General features: G+C 37.5%; 1 protein-coding gene across 1 annotated transcript; it reads left to right on the top strand.

Annotated features, from left to right (window-relative positions):
* Window positions 1-650: 650 nt before the first annotated feature.
* Window positions 651-20,454, top strand: LOC120631069. Its single transcript, XM_039900485.1, has 8 exons — window positions 651-783; window positions 1,295-1,459; window positions 1,929-2,162; window positions 2,540-2,618; window positions 3,744-3,833; window positions 4,450-4,580; window positions 5,782-5,877; window positions 20,121-20,454. Exons 1-8 carry the CDS (start codon window positions 653-655, stop codon window positions 20,191-20,193), a joined length of 999 nt encoding a protein of 332 aa, XP_039756419.1. The 5' UTR covers window positions 651-652; the 3' UTR covers window positions 20,194-20,454.
* Window positions 20,455-20,697: the final 243 nt, after the last annotated feature.

Below are 20,697 nucleotides of genomic sequence, written 5' to 3'. Positions count from 1 at the left end.
TTTAGAACGGTTCTCGATTTTTATCTCGATTCAATTTATATTTATTAATATTCGCTTCGAAACGATTTATGATATTGGTAGTTTTACTTGATTGTTAACTTTCCGTAATACTCCATTATTATTTAAGGAGCTTAGTCATTGCCTAGGTGATTAATCTTTATCTGCCTTTATTTTGATAGGCGCGCTTGATTGAGCTTGGTTTTGCCTAATCTCTTCCACAGAGTTACCGTGTGTTTTTGGTATAATCTACCAATCTGGCTTTAGGTAGCTGCTAGTTATGAAGCAATATTGGAAAACGCTTTAATTTTAGTTAAAGGTAAAGTTTGGTAAAGTTTAAGCTTAGTTATAGATGATTTGCAAATATTACTATATATTAGGTACTCTATTAACATACTTCTTGTTTCAGGGTTACGATTAATAAATTATAAAACCTAATAGATACCTACTTAAATGTTATACCTCTACCGATTACGACGTCCGCAATCAAGCTTTATGTAACTAATACTCAAACAACCTATGTGTTTATCCTCTTTGGTTTTAATGTCAATTTTACAGTGAAAAAGTATTTTTTTTTAAATACATAATAATTATCTACGTTTAAACTAATTTTCTTTATTAATTTAAGTGATTTTTATTATAAATTAATAAAATCATGACGAGTAGCGCGCGAGGATCACCTATAATAGCAAAATACAAATTGTCTAGACGCGGAAAGAAACTGCAGATTTCCGATGACCAAAGAACATTGATAGCATTGCCAAGGGATGTTCCTGAACGAACATGGTAATAACACAACAATTACACTAATAACAGAGCGTAAAAATAATGAAACAGAATATAATATTTGGTTTATTGATTTTTTACTACTCCTGTTCACCATTTTTCAACTATCAAACTATTATTATGGATGCCTACCGAACTGATAAAAATCATTTCAACGGATTGACGTGTGTGTATTGCTGGAGTAAGTATTTTGTGGGTGTTCCAAATTCAACTTGTATCCAGCGTCACTCATGCAAGATTCGTTTAGTCGACAGAACTCGTCCGGGGAAGTACTACCACTATGCTTATTTGTACGCATATTAGTTGTACGCAGGACCGAGGGCGGCACTTTGCAGGACATATTCCACGCATACCCTGCAAAGTGTTGGTTTGTTTGTGGAATGCTTCGTCCTAAAAATATGATTACTATAAAAAATATTGTCTGTTCCTTTACCGCCATTTCTGAACGCATAGTCCAATCAGATCAACGAGCTATGTGTCCTACCTCAATTTACTGGCGAAAAATCCTCAGGGCAGAGATTCTGCATAAGGAAGAGATCGATTTGATGATCTTCGACGTCCGGGAGGAGATATTAGAAGATACTTTCAACATCTGCTACCAGAAGTACATGGCGAGGCAGAACTCTCTCTTCACTGTGCACTGCGCCGCTGAAGCTTGGCTTAAACTTCTGAACTGGTACATTATATTACCATCTTCATGTACCGTCTTAGCAAAGGGTTTCAAATAGAAATTATACTATCCGCACCAGATACAATTGGACGATTGTATCTGGTGCGCTCTAAGATGGTAAAGTACTAACTAAGTTAATTGTACATAATCAAATAACTGAAATTAAATTCAAAAAAAGTCCAAACTAAAATACTTGTATGTTAACACGTTTGCGCTTAAGACAAATTGAAATAACTACCAAAAAATTAAAACCATTGACTAACCCAGATTGTTTATAACCTATGGTTTATAACCATAGGTTAAAAACAATCTGGGTTAGTCAATATATAATAAGTAGGTCAAATTAACAATCATAATATTTATATCGTAAAGCACGCGTCCATTTAATTTCCAACTTCGTAACAACGTATTATTTCAAGCTCAGCCGTGTTTCTGAAGTCCCTTTCTGCTATTTCAACAAATCTACCCCCATTAGGTATTTCTTCCGTCACGATCCAGGAGAAGATCCCAGCGCCTATCCATCTTGTTTCATACCCAAGCGCGTGGAGTCCTGGGAACCCGACCAGCTGCCGGACCCCTCACCCAAGGACACCTGGTGTAAGCAGGAGCTCAATATCCTGGAGGCATCCCCCGAGGAGGGATTGAAGAGATGGCCCAGCAGTTCTTCTATTGAAATGCCTTTGGTTGAAGACATACCGGAAGAATATTGGTGATTTATTTTAATGTTTTCGTTTACCTGTTTGTTGCATCAAGTAGACCTTTTTCCCCTCGTCTGGGGAAGTTTTAATAACATGTTTATTTCTGCGGCCAGGTTTTGATCGGAAGGGCTCGGTTGCGTGTGTAATTGCAGGCTCATAAGGCTTAACACCTACGCGTCGGTTGATGGACACAGAGCAGAAATTTGTAGGGCGTATATCTTGCGTGCCCTGCGGAGAATTGCTCTGCGTTTATAGGCTATGGTTTTCTAATTACCATCTAGTGGGCTCCGGTACGATATACTGCCATACCTTAACTGGTTAGCAAGATAGTTAGCCGGATAGTTAGCCAGCTACCATCTTCGTAAAGAAACGTGTTTATTATTTCTAGGTTCCCCGGTAAGGTAAACCTGCCAACAGAGTACTCCGAGACATCGGTTATCAGTTCAGTATCAGTTTCAACATCATACGTTAGTTGATACTATCATTTTAATATACATATACCTACTACGACAATACACACATCGCCATATAGCCCCAAAGTAAGCTAGCTTGTGTTATGGGTACTAAGATAAGTGATGAATATTTTTATGAACAATACACATGAATATTAAATACTTATAAAATACAGATAAACACCTAGACACTGTAAAACATTCATGTTCATCACACAAAAGATTTCAAGTTGTGGGAATCGAACCCACGGCTTTGGACTCAGAAAGCAGGGTCGCTACCCACTGTGCCAATCGGCCGTCCTAGGAACGTATTTTAACACGAGCGTATATAAAAAGAAGTAAATAAAAATAACCAAATAACTTTAACAAGTACAAGGTGTATAAAATATATATATTTCACTGCACCAATGGGCCAGTTTTCTGATAGGTGGGCAAAATCTAGGACCAAGTGTCTACTAATTGTATGTTTTGAAAATTATTTTATTTGACTTATTTTAATTACAAAAAACCAGTATACTTTTGCATTTATAATACTACTAGCTGTGGCCCGCGACTTCGTCTGCGTTTGATTTTGTTTTTAAAGTATTCAGTATCGCTAAGCCTTAAATGAGTATAGTAGTATATATATATATATATATAAATATGTAACATGTGACTGCCAATTAATTATAGACAAATAATTTGCAATAAAATAAAATTGCAACTATAATTAAAGATCTAAGCTATCCTATCTCTTAAGTTGGACCAGACTGCTCACGGTGTGCCAATTTAATTTAAAATCGGTTAAGCAGTTTAGGAGTCCATCGCGGACAAACATCGTGACAGGAGATTTATATATATTAAGATAAATGCAAGAGTGGCGTTGCCGTCTGGCGAAAGGTTTCGGCCGTGGCTAGATGCCACCCTACTGCCTTGTTGGTTAAGCCAAAGTCCGGGGTTCAATCCCCGGTCGGCCAATGAATATTATTATAGTATATTATAGTATTGTGTTGGGCCTCGGAGAGCATCGGCCTGCACATTATCTCTCTTAGGTCGTGTCGGAGCTCCCGTTCCATCGGACTATGAGAGTGAGAGAATAGAGAGTGAACTGGTCCGGGGCTATTCAGTGTATATAGTTTGTGCGTCTGTGTGTCTGTACAGGAGGAGTCTTTGTCGAGCAACGTGTGTGCAGAGAGCGAGGTGCTACAAAATGTAACCGACTACAATACCTCGGAAGCGATTTCAGCTAAAGTAACTTTTGTTTTCTACGTAGTTAAAGCAGAGAGAATTAGCAGAGCTTTCTATTTCAAAACTCCGTCCGTGCAAGTACTATATGCTTATATACAAGTAATATATGCTTATTTCTGCTGCCAAACAGCATTGGTGTGTTCTGGTCTGAAAGGCGGTAGGGGGTACCGATGTAACAACAAGCACATAAACCTTAACACCTAGGCCTTAATTTACCAGTTTGTTGCTTGTAGTAGAGGTTTTTGTGACAGTTCGTGGTGGTAGAACTTCTACCACCATGTTGATTTCTTTGGCCTAACAGTAGTCAGTACTGCTGTGTTCCGGTCAGAAACGCGTTTGTATTTTCATATTTTTCATTTTTCGCATGGATTTTAGGCAGTGGCGTGCATAGAGGGTATAATAATAATAAATCTTTATTTGGTACAGTTACAATGGCACTTAAAATACTAGCAAGTGTGGCACTGCAATAGTAAAAACTGTGCTGCATGTACCACCGCCCACCTCCGAGTTATAGTACAGTAATTATACAAATGTTCCACTAGATTTAGTGTGTGTTTTGTGTGTGTGTGTGTGTGTGTAAAAGTAACGGCATAATGTTGATGATGACGTATTTTCGCAGGAGTCAACATGCAGCGAATTGAAGCACACCACACCGGTGCACGGCCCCCTGCGGGGCGCGGGCGACTCGGCCGGCGAGCGAGCCAAGACCAAGCGAAGGACTGAGAAGAGCAAGGTGTTCAGTAAATCGAAGTAGGTCTTTTAAATTTTTGCTCCAACCAGGTTGCAATTCTAATAATTTAAAATGACATTGTGAGATGGTGATAACAAAAAAACAAAAAACACCCGGCTAAGTTTGTTGTGGGCTTCTTCTTAGACCAGGACGCGTTTGGAACCCTCGTAGCTTTAGTTTTAAGTTTACGAATGTGGTTATCGCCATCATCTCACTACCGTGTAATTCTTATGTATGCAACAAAAGTGCCACCTATGGGCCTACTTGAATAAAGATATTTTTGACTTTGACTTTGACTTTAAATGCCCAAATTGCATACTATAAAAGTGAAACTTAACTTTTTTTTTATTATTCCACTGCAAGTTAGCCCTTGACAGCAATCTCACGGTGGTAAATGCAGTCTCTCTCTTAGCGGGCTAACCTGTTAGGCAGTATAATACCTAGTCATATCCCTAATCGGTTTCTACCAGACATAGCGCCGGAACACTAAATCGCTCTGCGGCACGTTTTGTCAGAGAAAATTCAGAAATTATAAATTGCCAAATTGCCCCTGCTGGGAATCGAACCCGGGCCCTTCTACTTAATTCACAGCTCTCACCATTGCGCCAGGGAGATCGACAAAAAATGTAAAGTAATTAAGGAAGAACAAAAGTCAATCGCAAACACATGTGTCGCAATTTTGCAGTATTATTTATCTTATCTTAATATATATAAATCTCCTGTCACGATGTTTGTCCGCGATGGACTCCTAAACTACTTAACCGATTTTAAATTAAATTGGCACACCGTGAGCAGTCTGGTCCAACTTAAGAGATAGGATAGCTTAGATATTTCATTATAGTCGCAATTTTATTTTATTGCAAATTATTTGTCTATAATTAATTGACAGTCACATGTTACATATTTATATATATATATATATATATATATATATATATATACTACTATACTCATTGAAGGCTTAGCGATACTGAATACTTTAAAAACAAAATCAAACGCAGACGAAGTCGCGGGCAAAAGCTAGTTAAAAATAAATACCAATCTTTATTCATAATGAGTACATGAATGTTATATCATTGGATAAATACAACATTTTCAGGAATTCTTTGTTACTGTCATCATGCGTATTAACCGTTTCTTGGCAATCGTTCTAGGATTTTCACAAACGAGTTTTGTTTAATTCGTCGACTTATTATGTATTTTTATTGGTACATTCTTCAGCATGATCGGAAGATCCAAGGGATTGCTGCCGCCACTTGCGGGAGACTCCAGATCCAAGATGAGTATCATCTCAGACTGCCGGCTCCGGAATTTGAGGTGAGAACTAAGTATGTCGACTATTCAGTAGAACAATTGTTCGTTGTTGAAAGTAGTCTAGTATGCTTTTTTTATCTGTACTTCTAAAAGTCTACCTTTTGGCGGTTCTCGCGTTGTTTTTTGTTACATTTTTTTATTTAATCAAGGAATGTAACCAAAGATAAAAAGAAAAAAAAACTAGATATTTGTATGAAAATGACAGGTTCCAAATGCAAAATAATATTATTGTTTTTTATTAGTATAACACTATTTATGGCCAGGCTGTGCTTATATAACTCAATGGTTATTAGGACACCCTCATTATGTTTACCCTCAAATGACAACTTGACTTGAAAAAAATCAAATTCAAAATGCATTCCAAATTCAAGAAAATTCAAAATTCTTTTATTCCAAGTAAGCCTAAGGCTGTTTTTATTGACTTTACCACCGGTTCGGAAGGCAGTTATTTAATTGCCTACTAACTTCAGCCTTAAAAATGGCCTATGTAGGCAGTGGCGTGCACGGGGGATTCGGCCAGGGTATGCATAAAGCAGATACATAGCATGAAATGAAAAAAAACCCCTTCAATACGAGCTAAATAAAATAGTTTGGGTATGCAGTGCTTTTGTGCATATATGAAGTGCACGCCACTGTATGTAGGCTAGAGGAGGACAAAACTTTAGAGCGTTGCCCTCCCTGACGAGGTACAGGATTCTTAAAAGGTGCATATTGAATATAATTGAACTTGGAACTATAAAAAACTTCGTGGGAAAACTAAATAGCGCGCACGTGCAACCGACAAAAGAAAAGGCCCGTCAAAAGAAGTGACTTGTTAAGTTTACGTGCGAGTACGTTGACCCCCCAACCTCCCGCGGTAATCATATGAGAAGGTATAAATCGGAGGGAGGGAAAAAAACACGTGTTTTATCAATACGATGTATTGTATTATACTGTGAATGCATTTAATGTGGACACTTGGGAATAATTTGCCAGGGTTGCCTCTTCGTGAAAGTTGAAACTTTTCTCTAGTTGATTTATTCTTATTTTTTTTATTGAATAATAAAATAAATAAATATACTGCACAATACACACATCGCCATTTAGCCCCAAAGTAAGCGTAGCTTTTGTTATGGGTACTAGAAGACAGACGAATATTGTTATGAATAATATACATAAAAAACTTTCACTGAAAAATTGTGGGAATCGAACCCACGGCCTAGGACACAGAAAGCACGGTCGCTGCCCACTGCTCCAATCGGCAATCCTGGGAACGTGTTTTAACACGAGCTTATATAAAAAGAAGTAAACAAAAATAACCAAATAACTTTAACCACTGGAATACGAGGTGTAGACAATTGATTTTTTATAAGTATATAGATAAAACAAGAAAGTCGAATACAAAATATAGACAATACTAATTTTCTATACGTATATGGATTTCCTAATCTTAACTTCGAGGTATCTACCAGTTTAGCGTTCCGGTACGACTCTATCACGCATTTTATTTATTTATTTATACACTTTATTTGTACACCACAGATAGGAAAAAAAAACAATGGACACAACAAAAATAAACTTAAAAAGTAGGATACAAAGGGCGGCCTTATCGCTTAGTAGCGATCTCTTCCAGGCAACCTTAGGATTAGGAAAACCAAGGGAAACCGATTGGTGGGGTGTATTATTATTATATACATACTTATAAACAATTACACACTAATACTTATCAAGATTACACACATAAAATACTAATAATAATAAATATAAAAAATAATAAACTAATATAAACTAAAACATACTTAAATATGAGTAAGAGTTAATCACTGTCGTCTTTATTGCTCAAGATAATGGGCTTTAACCGCATTTTGAATATGTCTAGTGACCTTTACTGTCGTATGCTTATTGGGAGATATGCGCATTGTGATTTAAGTCAGAGCAAGACCGCACCTAGGCACTAAAATTTAATCGAATGTGAAGAAGCCGTGTTAAAGTCTCAGATATAATCCATTGCAACTAACTATCTGGCTTGTACGAGGCGCCACTTTTCTTGATGATGACATTTAGTTATATGTTCCACTAAGTTTAGTTAATATCAATGGTTACGCTTAAAACTTCTGCTTTATTCATGCAAAAGGAATGTGAATGCTAATCAAGAGTTCAGAATAGACATAACAAGTAGATACATTTTTTTAACTTTAATATATAACTTTTAATACAGACTGTTTTACAATATACAGCGGAATATTGTCTATCGTATTCTGTGTTAAGCACATACACAAACACAGAATTCGAGAGCGATGGCATGACGGCATGCGAGAGCGTCAAGGCGTTTTCCGTGACGGCCCTCGTTGATTTTATTGCCAAGGCATGCTGATGCAAATACCATTTCTTTCACTTCAAAAGACCTCTTCAAAGTGGTCGTGTAATCCGCTAAGTAGATGTTGACATCCCTGGGTTGTACACCCCAGGTGTGCGGGGTCAGCGACCGGGGTCAGTGCGACCGATGCGCTCCGCGGCTACCAGGGTACCAGATGACAAACAAATTCACATTACAGCCCTTCATATTTATTTTAGCATAATCTTAGGCCTAATAGCCTATAGGAGAGAGGTTGATACCTCTCTCCCGCCGACCGATTACCGATTTCGACCGTTTTTTTGCTCTGTGAAAAACCAATCCAATGATAGCTGAGCTTAATTCGCTATGCTCAGGGAAAAGCAGGAGAATCTACATTTATTTTATTGCACTATTTTTTATTACTCCCGATTATATCCCGATTACGGTTAGCATGGGCAGGAGACAATTATATACCCGGGGAAAAAATAAAAATGTATCTTCTCCCACAGCTTTATCGACTCTCGGAGCACTGGCGCACAAGTGGAAGGTATATCCAAATAGTATATGTGTAATAATAAACGGGGGTAAACTTGTCTTATTCTTAATCTTGTGCTTTAGTAGGTGGACACGTTAATTATATATCTTATCAGGGGATATAATCGGGGGATATAATTAACGTGCCAACCTGCTAAAGTACGGTAACATGTACGGTTTACCCCCGTTTGTTATTAAATGACACATATATTATTTGCACTAGTGCGCCAGCGCTCAGCGAGTTGATAAAGCTGTGGGAGAAGATCAACTTTTATATGCACTGGCTGTTGCCCGTGTTCTACAACCGCGTCTATTACAGTTTTTTACAAATCCCCTGGGAACCGCTTGTTTTTCTGGAATAAAAAGAAGGATGTAATCCTCCGTCCTTTTAACTAGCTCTATGCCAAAAATCAAGTTGATCAGTTTCTAAGGAAGACAAACAATCAAGCAAACTATCGAATTTATAATCATCATCATATATTATACCAAACCATTACCGGCCCACTACAGGGCACGAGTCTCCTCCCACAATGAGAAGGGGTTAAGGCCGTAGTCCACCACGCTGGCCCAGTGCAGATTTGTGGACTCCACACACCTTTAAGAAAATTATGGAGAACTCTCAGGCGTTCAGGTTTCCCCACGATGTTTTCCTTCACCGTTATATTATAATTTAGTTAGAATTTAGATTGGGATAGAATTTAGATACTGTTTTTTGTAAGATTACTTTGATCCGCACTACAAAATATAGTTCAACTAACACTTGTTTACCGTCGCCAGTAACCGTTGTCGCGGGATCGTGGCGTCGCGTCGCCGGCCCTTTGTACCGCTAAAAGCTTTTGTTCGTAGCGTGATGAATGGCTCGCGAATTATGGGCCACGTTTTCATTTACAAGAGTGTTTGTACAAGCTCAAGGTAACATGTTATTGGTATTGGATATAATAGATGTCGGGAAATGGCGACATTAACGACGCGCCGGAATAATAGCCTTATTTGGTGTGGGCTTTCGGCTGAGCTGTCTACCTGTGAGTTATCGTTCGGAGGTAAAATAAAATAAAGTATAACGAAATATACACAACGTGTATCCAAATTACGAAATAATGTTGAATGATGCATAAGTATATATTATAAGGAATCACTCTGTAAAAATATTAAATCAAAAGAAGCATAATTATTTTCCATACAAACGAATTCAAAACATTCTAAGTGTTTACTTATGGTGACCCTATTGAGGATAAAAGACCGACACGTGCATATTACCTACGATACGTGACGCGTATGAAGATTTTAATTTTGCATGTGATGTTAGGGCTGTATCTGATTTCTTTCAGTTAAAACTATAGTGGTTTACTCAAAAACTATTAGGTTTTTGGTTTCACAGATAATTCTCAAAGACACTACATAATGTACCTCTATAGCCTGTGATGATTTTTACACGTTGTAAGTATACTTAAACGATAAACAATAAAAAACGTTGGGTGTGAATCGATCAAACTTCATAGCTAATTTTTAACTGTCAAAATAAATTGACTGTGTGATGGTGATAACCATAAATTGTTTCATCGAGTTTCAAATAACTAAAGAAGTGTCCGTTCAAGAAGCTATTTATGTAATCCAACGGTAAGTTCTAACCAAAGAAGAAAAAACAAACATTTATATTATTTATGTGTGTATATTATAGTATAGTATAAGTATTTATGAGTATTATAATCATAAAATATTGATCAGCTATCTTCGTACCCATAACACTAAATAAAATTTTAAGAATTTCCTTCTTTCTTTTATGTTATTTCTTTTTTCATAAACGTCCTTGAATCCTTTGAACGTGGCGGTAAAAAGGTGTTTTATTGGTAATTTTAGAGGGCCAGGTTTTTAGACTATTTAGCTTTCTAAGAAAAATAAATGATTGCGGCTGTCAACATTGCTTTGATTTGATACAATATGATTGCTCTAGAGGCATTATTCACGGAGAATTACGAAAATACATTTGTATTGAGAATCCTGAATGTACTTCGAGAGCAAATTGGCGCAGTGGGCTGCGACCCTGCTTTCTGAGTCCAAGGCCGTGGGTTCGATTCCCTAATAATGGAAAATGTGTTTGTTGAAAATGAATGTTTTTCAGCGTCTTGGTGTTTATCTGTATTATTATTAGTATGTAAGTATAAGTATTATTTGTCTAAATATTCATCAATCATCTTAGTCCCTATAACACAAGCTCACAAGCTACGCTTACTTTGGGGATCGATGGCGATGTATGTATTATCGTTGTATATTTATTTATTTACTTTCCTCTTACACCCACCTTTAGACCAACCACTTACTCCAATGCGGTTTGCCGGGTTAATACTCTAAAAAGGGATAGTATATGAAAAAGTTGAACGAAAGTAACAAGCATTTTCATCAAAGTTCCCTTTTTGATGTTGGATCTTGAAAGGTTTCCCCTGTTACCGAGAATTTAAGGTAAAAAACCGCACCGTGCGTATCTTGTGATGGTCAATAAGTTGCGAGCACCGGAGGGTTGGAGGAGCATGCGTCTGACACGGGGGTAAGAACGACCGCCGAATGAGATGCCCGTTCAATATAACCCTCAATTCAATCGCCTCGCAGACTACAAATGCGTCGTAATCATAGAGGAAACTATAGGGATGAAGAGACCCTATGTGATCCCATTCACACTGCCCTAATTTCAAACTCCCTACATTTGCATACACATAAATATACCTTACTGGTGTACGTTTAAGGGTTAAGTTTACATTTTTGAACTGCAAAGTTAACATAGTTTTAGCAATTACTTTGGAATAGAGACATTTGGAATCCTCGTTGTTAATACGCACATCCTACTTCCTACTAATATTATAAATGCAAACGTAGGGATGATTTTTACTCATAACGTATGAACTAGTGAACTAATTTGTCTAAAAAGTTTAAAATTGTGATATATTATACCCTGGATAAATACGTTTTTGTCCCGGATATGTGTACGGTTCCCGCGGGATTCGTGAAAAAAGAAAAAAACCGAAGACAACAAAACAAAAACAAACCAATTTCGAAGTTGGTTTGTTTTTGTTTTTATACAACGTGTACATGAAAACCGAATTAATATTTTAGTAGCTTTAGAGGTGCATTATTTACTGTCTCTGAGACTAATCTGTGAAACCGAAACTCTAATAGTTTTTGAGTACGCCACTGCCATAGTTTTTACTGAAAGAAATCAGATCACATGCAAAATTAAAATCATCATACGCGTAACGTATCGTAGGTAATATGCACGTGTCGGTCTTTTATCTTCAGTAGTCATAAGTAAACACTTAGAATGTTTTAAATTAGTTTGTATAGGATAATAAATATGCTTTTTTTAATTTAATATTTTTACAGGGTGATTCCTTATGAAATATACTTATGCACCCTTAAACAGTACTTCGTAATTCAGTTACACGCTGTATAAGAATAGTTGATTTTTGATTGTAAGTGGAAAACTATCTCATCCGTTATCCGATATCTAATCCGTTTGTTTTTCTGGGATAAAAACTATCACTCATCCTTCCTTTCGACTAACTCAATGCTAAAAATAGAATTTGGTTGCTAAGCTAAGACGTAAAGTAAGGACAAACAAACAAACATACTTTCGCATTTATATTATTAGTAACGTAGACCTACAAACTAATACAATTTATATAATTGATGTTATTCAGAAACCGTTTGTACCTAAAGTTCATTTATTTAGAAGTTTTCGTCATATGGAATTGTAGGTATGTGTTTGTAGCGCGAACATTAATTTGATTTAATTGATGGAGTTTCTACTTAGAAACTTTACCCCTACATCAAAGACGGTTACTAAGTAACCTTTATGACAAAGATACCGTATATAGGAATCATTTGTGGGATTGAATATATGCTTAAATAATATGATTCCTGAGGTAATTTTGAAACAAGCTATGCAAAGTTCAAACAATGTGTGAAAACACATTCGTTATAGCGAGGGTAGGTACTATAGAATTGATGTTGTTTGTTTGAAAGCAGCCGGTTCCGCTTTCATCTCTCACAAGTTAGAAAGATTATGTAGGAAAAAGCTAACTGCTGAGTTTGATACCGGTTTCCTTTCGGTGAAATCTGCAACCAAACCAGTGGTAGATTGCCCATAACACAGATAGACTGACTTACCTAAAGTGCGTATAAATTAAGTCTACTAAAATTTACTGAATTTAGAAATCGAAAAAGAAACGACTAGCTAGGTTCTCGAAGAAAATCTTTGATTTCCCGGGCTAAAAAGTGTTGTAAGCCTATCCCTATCCCTTCCCTACTTATTATTATAAATGTCAATGTAAGTTTGTTTGTTACGCTTTCACGCAAAAACAACTTAACCAATCCTCATGAAACTTTGTACACATGTTCTTGAAAGTGTTAGAAGTAATATAGGATACTTTTTATCCCGACATTAAGCTCGGTTTCTTTAGAAGAGGGGATGAAAGTGTTTGACGATTTTACACCATAACTCCGACAAATTATAAACAATATAAAAAAATATTTTTGTACTATATAGGTTATAATATGTGTTTAATTTTGCCCAAACTTTGTGTAGATCTGATGAATGTGGTTGGAGATGGAGGACAGAACTCCTCAGCGGACAACAGCAAACCCCTCATTTAAGGCTTAGCGATACTGAATACTACTACATTTTTTTTAGAACTACAACAACATCAAAAAACAAAATAAAACGCAGACGAAGTCGCGGGCAACAGCTAGTATAGAATATCGGCTACCAACATGCAAGGTCTGTCATGCAAAATCCGTTACGCTTCTTTTCAAATTCTTGTAAGTATCCCGAAATACTTACACAAAATAATGCCTTCTTTTATCCACCATATTAGATCTGATACTTTACCATCTTCTTATTCTTTTTGTGGCTCTCCTGGAGGTTGGCCGCCAGCTCAGCAAACTTCTTGTGGTCTTGCGCCAAGCGAAATAATTTACTCACGCAAGCGATGTTGGCCTAATCACAGATGTTGCGCAACCACTATTTCTTGCTTTCAACGCGTCGTTTGCCATCTACTTCGCCCATCATTATGAGTTGAAGCAGTTGATAACACTCATGTCTCAGAAGGTCGCCTGACTTTTTTCTTCTTCAAGGTTTCACGGCTTCTGGAGACGTGCTGGAGTACCTACTCTTGTTGGAATTTTTATGTGTCCAGCTAATGCGGAACATTCTGTGGTCACACATCTCGAAGGCTTCGAGACGTTTTTGATTGCCAGAGTCATATAAAACTACCGGTGAGACGTAGCAGTAGAGCAGGACTCTGAGCTCTATGGACAATTTACGGCTACACAAAATTTTCTTTATCATTTTAAGGCTGGCTAGGGCCATTTCAATTTGGGTTAGGATTTTTTGTCTCTTCTTCATTCACCCAAGCCTCGGAGGCAGGTGTACATTCGCAACCGCTCTAGATCCTTATTCTGTTTCTGGGCCATTTCTGCACTTGGTTGGGCTGAAACTGTACGTTGTACGTAATGCTCTCTATATCTTTGTCTTCCAACCTAATCCTTGGCTTTAGATCCTTGTCCCCAGATGCCACCAGAAACTTGGTCTTGCTCATGTTTATCCCCGCCTCTTGACCCTGTCTACCAATGTTTGTAGTTCCTTTTCTGATTAGGCGATAATCACGGTATCATTGGCGTATCGCAGATTATTTATTCAATACTTTGCCGGTTATTTTGACGCCTATCTCCAACCCCTTTTTATTAAGTTAAGACCACCAACCCTAATTGCAGAAGAGTGGTATACTTCTTCCTTATATCAAAAATGTCAAATAATAAACGAAAGATGATATTGTATGACGTCAACTGACCGTCCCTGTGACCATGTGAGACTCCGTGAGTGTGAACTCCAGGTAGAGTCCATTGAGGTCACGGCATATTTAGTGACGTCATGGCACGGCCGGCTCCAGAGGATCCCGAGTCAATGCCATCAGGTGAACGCCCTCTCACCTCACCGTCCCGGATTCGGCTCCTGACTTGAACTGTATAATTCGACGCGGATTATACAAACGTGTGCATGGGATCAAATTAAGCAGGAACCTCGGAATTTCTTATACATTTCGGGTGGTGACTGTATTTTACATACTTATTGTATCCATAATGTATCTATACTACCCAATAGCTCGGGTGTGGGTTTTATTTAATAGCACAAGGCAGTGGCGTGTACTGTATACCAACATGCACATAAGCACTGCCTACCATTGTTTATTTCTTTAAACTCGTATTTGAGGGAATTCTTTTTATTTTACCCAGGTCAAAAACCCTGTGCACACCACGGGCACAGAGGACTCTGTTGCCCGTTATCTGTTGTATTCCCTTAGTCACCTCGTACGACTCCCGCGGGAAGAGGGTCGGTGACAACTGCATTGTAGTAGGAGAGCTCTTTGTGACAGAGCGTGGCCGGGGAAGTACTATCACCATGCGTATTTCTGCCGCTAAGCAGCATTGGTGTGGTTGCCGGTGTAATTTGAGCCACATAAAGCTTATCACCTACGCCTCAAATTGATGGACACAGAACGGCATGTTGCAGGACGTGCTCCTCGCATGCTCTGTGAAGTTAAGCTCTGTTTATAGCTGATGGTTTTCCACTTACCATCTGCTGCGCGATCAGCTTTGTCCGTCAATTATTACTGTAAAACATTAAAATTGTGATCTTACATAACACTAGCGTACCCAGCCCGCTTCGCCGGGGTGGATTTTGCTTTATTTTATTTGAACAATAAACTTACATCATTAAATTTTTAATTTAAGTCTCATAATATATCAAATCATTTATTTCTCTCCGTATTCAGTCTCTTCTATTCTCTCCTCGAGCGGGCGAAGATCATTATCTACACCCATGTACACCCAACAATATAATATCATCATAGTAAATAAAAGCTGTATTTGACAGTTCAAAATAGGAGTGCTCCGATCGTCACCAAACTTTACAGGATTACTCGCCAGGTCAATCCGGAGATTCCCTGAAAGTTTCATTGAAATCGGTCCAGCCGTTTCGGAGCCTATACGGAACATACCCACACACTTTCTCTTTTATATACGAGTATATAGATAGATCACAACGTAGGGTCCTAGTCCAGGAGTGTTGAGCACCGGAGCATCCCTAGGAGATGTTAACTTTACAACGAATAATTGTTAAGTTAAGATTGAATGTTATTTTAACGATTATTCATTGCAAAGTCACCATCACCTGAGGATGCTGCGGTTTCGGAGCGAAAAAAGGGGAAGAAAATACATTGCCGAAGATCGGTTTGGTGTGGAGTATAATGATTGAAGAAATTATTTAATTTAGAAATTAATTACACTGTACAGATTCTGCTGATTTTCGCTAAGTAAAGCAAAATAAGCTTATTTTTCATTATATATAAGGGAATTCTGCAAAGTAACGCCTGCTTCCATCCGACTTCCAAAGTACACCTCATCGTTATCAACGTTTCCCATCAGATTTCGATGTCTAAAACGATAGCATAGATGGATTTTCCATACTCCTATTTCCATACTTCTAGAGCAATATTATTTTTCGTAAAATAAAAGTCTAGTGTAGAAAATATTAACTTTTCCCCAAAAGTGTAGTCATGCTCCTACCCACTGGGCTCTCACCGCTTTTTTTAGTCATTTTTAAAAAAGTTTTTTAAAATTTAAAAAACATACTTAACACTAAAAAATAATGAAAATATCGTATACCTATTAAGACAAGTTAGAAAAAATGGATTGTACGTATGTACAGTAGGTAGCTACTAGATGCCCGTTGAAACATTGTATGGGCAATAGAATTCAGCGCGCGCTGGAAATGAGCTTATATTGCTTATCAATGCGCTGCTCCGACAGCATTATGCATGGGCGGCATCTACAAGTCACCTTCGAATTCACCGGTCAGCAACCGCTCCCCGGGCAGTCTTCCTACACGATGGACTTCCTTTTTTATTCCTATCATACAAACAACCGACTTTCAAAATGTGGAGTTTATCTATTGGATAGAAGCAGGCGTTACTTTGCGGAATTCCATGATATGTTACGAAAATTAAGCTTAATTTGCTATACTCTGCGAAAAGCAGGAGAATCTGTTTGGTGAAATTTATAATTGAAGACATCAGTTTTCAATCAGTGCGTTCTGCCAGTCATGACCTACTGTGCCGAAAAGTGACACTGACAGCGGGGCTGATTCACAAGCTTCAAGTCGCTCAGTGCTATGGAAAGAGCTATACTTAGTATTTCTTGAGAGATAGGATCCGTAACGGAGAGATTCACCAAAGAACTAAAGTAACTGACATAGCCCTTCGGGTTAGCACAAGTAAAGTGGCAGTGGGCTGGTCACGTCAGTCGGAGGACCGATGGACGACGGAGTCGAAACGTCCTCGAGTTGAGGCCGCGTGTCGATTAACGGAGTGATGGAGCGACGACCTCCGAAAAGTGGCAGGCATCGACTGGATGAAGAAAGCCGAAAATTGGGAAACTTGGCGCCGCTTCAAAGAGGCTGATGATTGACGCACATTGGCTGATGATTAGTGGCGTGCATCCTCTATGCACGCCACTGATCATCAGCAAGTACGCACAAAAAAAAAAACAAAATTCATTTATTTCAAGTAGGCCTAACTAGTAGTGTAGTGACTCTACCACCGGTTCGGAAGGCAGATTCTACCGAGACACCGCACAGGGTATGCAGATGATATAAAATGAAGAAAATCTCCAGTACGAGTTATAAAAACTTAAGGGTAGGCTTTTTATAACACTTACAAATGCCTATCTTTAAGTTTTTATAACTCCCACTAGAGATTTTTTTAATTTTATAAAATTTATCTGTCCGCTTAGTGCATACCCTGTATGCACGCCACTGCTGATAAAGAATTTCTTGATAATAAATATTTAGTTTGTCCTATCGACATGATATGAAAAGTCCACCGCGACAGGCGCGTTTAAAATGCGTTCGCTTTGCAATTCTAAACGCGCCAAGGCCCCGTCGTTGTGTCAACGCACGATAAACTAATTCGGTGCTCGCTTACCACCTTCCCATCACTCGGGATACTATCCTGTCGGCATGGATGCTCGATTTTTGATGGAAACTACTGGGCCCGTGATAGATTAGAAACACGAGGATGGTGAACTGTGGGTTGTTTGATTAATTTGTTTTGAATTTCTATGTAACAGCGGCGTCCTGAATATTTTTACTAATACCTATCGTAGTCTGTGATTTGCAGGTGGAGATTTTTTATAAATGCAGTGTGGTACCGAATTCAGTCTTCCTACCGAAGCGACTTAAAACAATCTTTCCCAACATTATTAATGCGATAGTTTTTTTTGTTTCGTTGACGCCTATTAACTAACTATATATCTAACCCTCCCAGAATTCCTTACGCATAAAATAAAAACAGATTATAATCACAATTTAAGGATTTGATGATCTAACATGTTTATTAAGTGGTACCTAATTTTATTTTAAGATATGGCATTTAATAAATTTTAGGTATACTTAAATATTGTAATCTAAAATAATCAATTATTGTTTTATCAAGGTTTTACTTGTCTTTTCTTGTCTAATGTTTAGTCTGACATTAATATTAGATTTATGTAACACTACTTGAACTTAATTAATTATGTAATTCTAAACAACGTCTTTTTTATATCAACCTCAGTTGTTTTCAAATGTTGGTCGCTAGAAATGGCTGTATACACGTTATTGTTTGCGTTGACAACAAATAATTAAAAAAAAACAACCAATCGACCTGATTTTGACATAGAGTTAGTTGAAAGGACTCTATCCTTTAGTAACATAAGTTACTTTGAATTCTGGAAAACTATCACAGTTCCTAGGATAGGTTACGGGAACATTCGTGTTTTTACACCTAATATCCTCCAAAGACGAAGTCAAAAATATCTTAATTCAAATACGTCCATAGGTTGCACTTTTTATGCGTACATTACATGAGAATTACACGGTAGTGACGTGGCTAGCTACGTAGGTTCCAAACGCGTCCTGGTCTAAGAACAAGCCTAAAACAAACTTAGCCAGGTGTTTTTTTATCATCATCTCACATTGTCATTTAAAATTTTTAAAAGAACAACCTGGTTCGAACAATTACTCACACCCTAGCTTTTTTATCGATTACGTAGTTCTTTACACTATTATAGGACTTTTCTATGGGTTGAAAAGTCCTTACTTAACGCCCTAATAATGCAACGAAAACTGCGGGAAATACCGGGGGTCGCAGCAAGTTATTAAATATTAGCCATTATATTTTCATGACACTTTAATTGGCTTCAAGGCGAAATTAAACTTAGAGTAATATTTTCAATTTTTTTTTAATTGTTTTAAATTTTAATTTGAATCATTATTTTCATTTGTTTAATATTAATTCTTTTATTCTTACTATTTTTGCTTTTGACTTAATTTAATTATTTTTAACCGGAAAACTTACTTCAATGTTGTGTATACCTGTAAGTGATAACTGTACTCGGACAATAAACTATAATGTAAAATGAATGTCTCTTAAAAAGTTCAAAGTTTGTATTAAACGTAAGCTTATAGAAAAGTCCTATTATAGTATAAAGGACTACGTAAACGATAAAAAAGCTTGGGTGTAAATTATTGCTCTTCTAATAATTTAAAATGACATTGTGAGATGGTGATAACAAAAAAAAAAAAACATCCGGCTAAGTTTGTTGTGGGCTTCTTCTTAGACCAGGACGCGTTTGGAACCCTCGTAGCTTTAGTTTTAAGTTTACGAATGTGGTTATCGCCATCATCTCACTACCGTGTGGTTCTTATGTACGCATCAAAAGTGCCACCTGTGGGCCTACTTGAATAAAGATATTTTTGACTTTGATTAATGATAATACAGTCTAATGAAAAACGAAATATTAAGATTGAAGAAATAATAAAATTAAACATTACCTTTCCGTTCGTTTCCTGGGAGGGTTCGTTCCGAGGGTTATACCAAATTAAGAAGCTCTCTGTTCATAGTTTTTATTTGTCATTATTGACGGGCCAAGCTAGTTTACTTGATGGTAAGTGAAAAATCATTGCCTTTAAACAGAGTAACACTTCGCATAGCATGCAAGAGCGCGTCCTACAAATTAGCTTGAGGCCTATGCCTTAACACCTATGTGTTAAGCCTCATTTTCCTGTAATCAAAACGCCAATGCACCCTCCAGCTCCATGCTGCTAGGCGGCAGAAATAAGCATAGCGGCAGTAGTTCCCCGGACGAGCTCTGTTACTAAAAGTTCTAACACGAATTGATCATGGAATTCCGCAGCAAACAAAGCCCTTCTTCTATCCAACATATAAAAAAAAAAACTTATGCTCTACCAAAAAATTATCGATAAACCATTTTATCTTATCGATAAGTGATGCCATTTGGTTGTTGTTCACAGATTGGACACGCAGTACGAGATAACTTCGGAGAAAATCAATACCCCGCCCGGGGAGCCAGTCAAACGGAAGTGACGATACACTAGACGAGGCATTTTCACTCAACGAGTCATTTTCACACAAAACGTAATTTTCATCCAACGAGTAATTTTCACCAAACGAGTCATTATCAGCCAACAAGTAATTTTCACCCAACGTGTCATTTTCACCTACCGAGTCTTTTTAAGACAACGAGTCATTTTCATCCAACGAGTCATGTTCAACCAACGAATCATTTTCACCCAACGAGTAATTTTTGACGGCCGAGTGGGCAGCGACCCTGCTTTCTGAGTCCAAGGTCGTGGTTTCGATTCCCATAACTGGAAAATGTTTGTGTGATGGACATGAATGTTTTTCAGTGTCTGGGTGTTTATCTGTATATTATAAGTATTTATGTGTATTATATTAATAAAAAATTTGCTTACGCTACGCTTACTTTGGGGCTAGATGGCGATGCGTGTAATGTCGTAGTATATTTATTTATTTATTTAATTATTGTTTTCACCCTATTAAACATGTTAATAAGCATTTTATCTATCA

The sequence above is a fragment of the Pararge aegeria genome, chromosome 17 (assembly GCF_905163445.1).
Source record: "Pararge aegeria chromosome 17, ilParAegt1.1, whole genome shotgun sequence".
Classification (NCBI taxonomy): Eukaryota; Metazoa; Arthropoda; class Insecta; order Lepidoptera; family Nymphalidae; genus Pararge; species Pararge aegeria.
This window is presented reverse-complemented; position numbering and strand designations above follow the sequence as displayed.

What these genes read in the sequence shown, in the direction of transcription:
- LOC120631069 (XM_039900485.1), top strand. Translation starts at nt 653, where the DNA reads ATGACGAGTAGCGCGCGAGGATCACCTATAATAGCAAAATACAAATTG. An exon ending in GATGTTCCTGAACGAACATG is followed by an intron (nt 784 to 1,294) that starts GTAATAACACAA and finishes AAAAATCCTCAG; the next exon opens with GGCAGAGATTCTGCATAAGG. An exon ending in TATCAGTTTCAACATCATAC is followed by an intron (nt 2,619 to 3,743) that starts GTTAGTTGATAC and finishes GTGTCTGTACAG; the next exon opens with GAGGAGTCTTTGTCGAGCAA.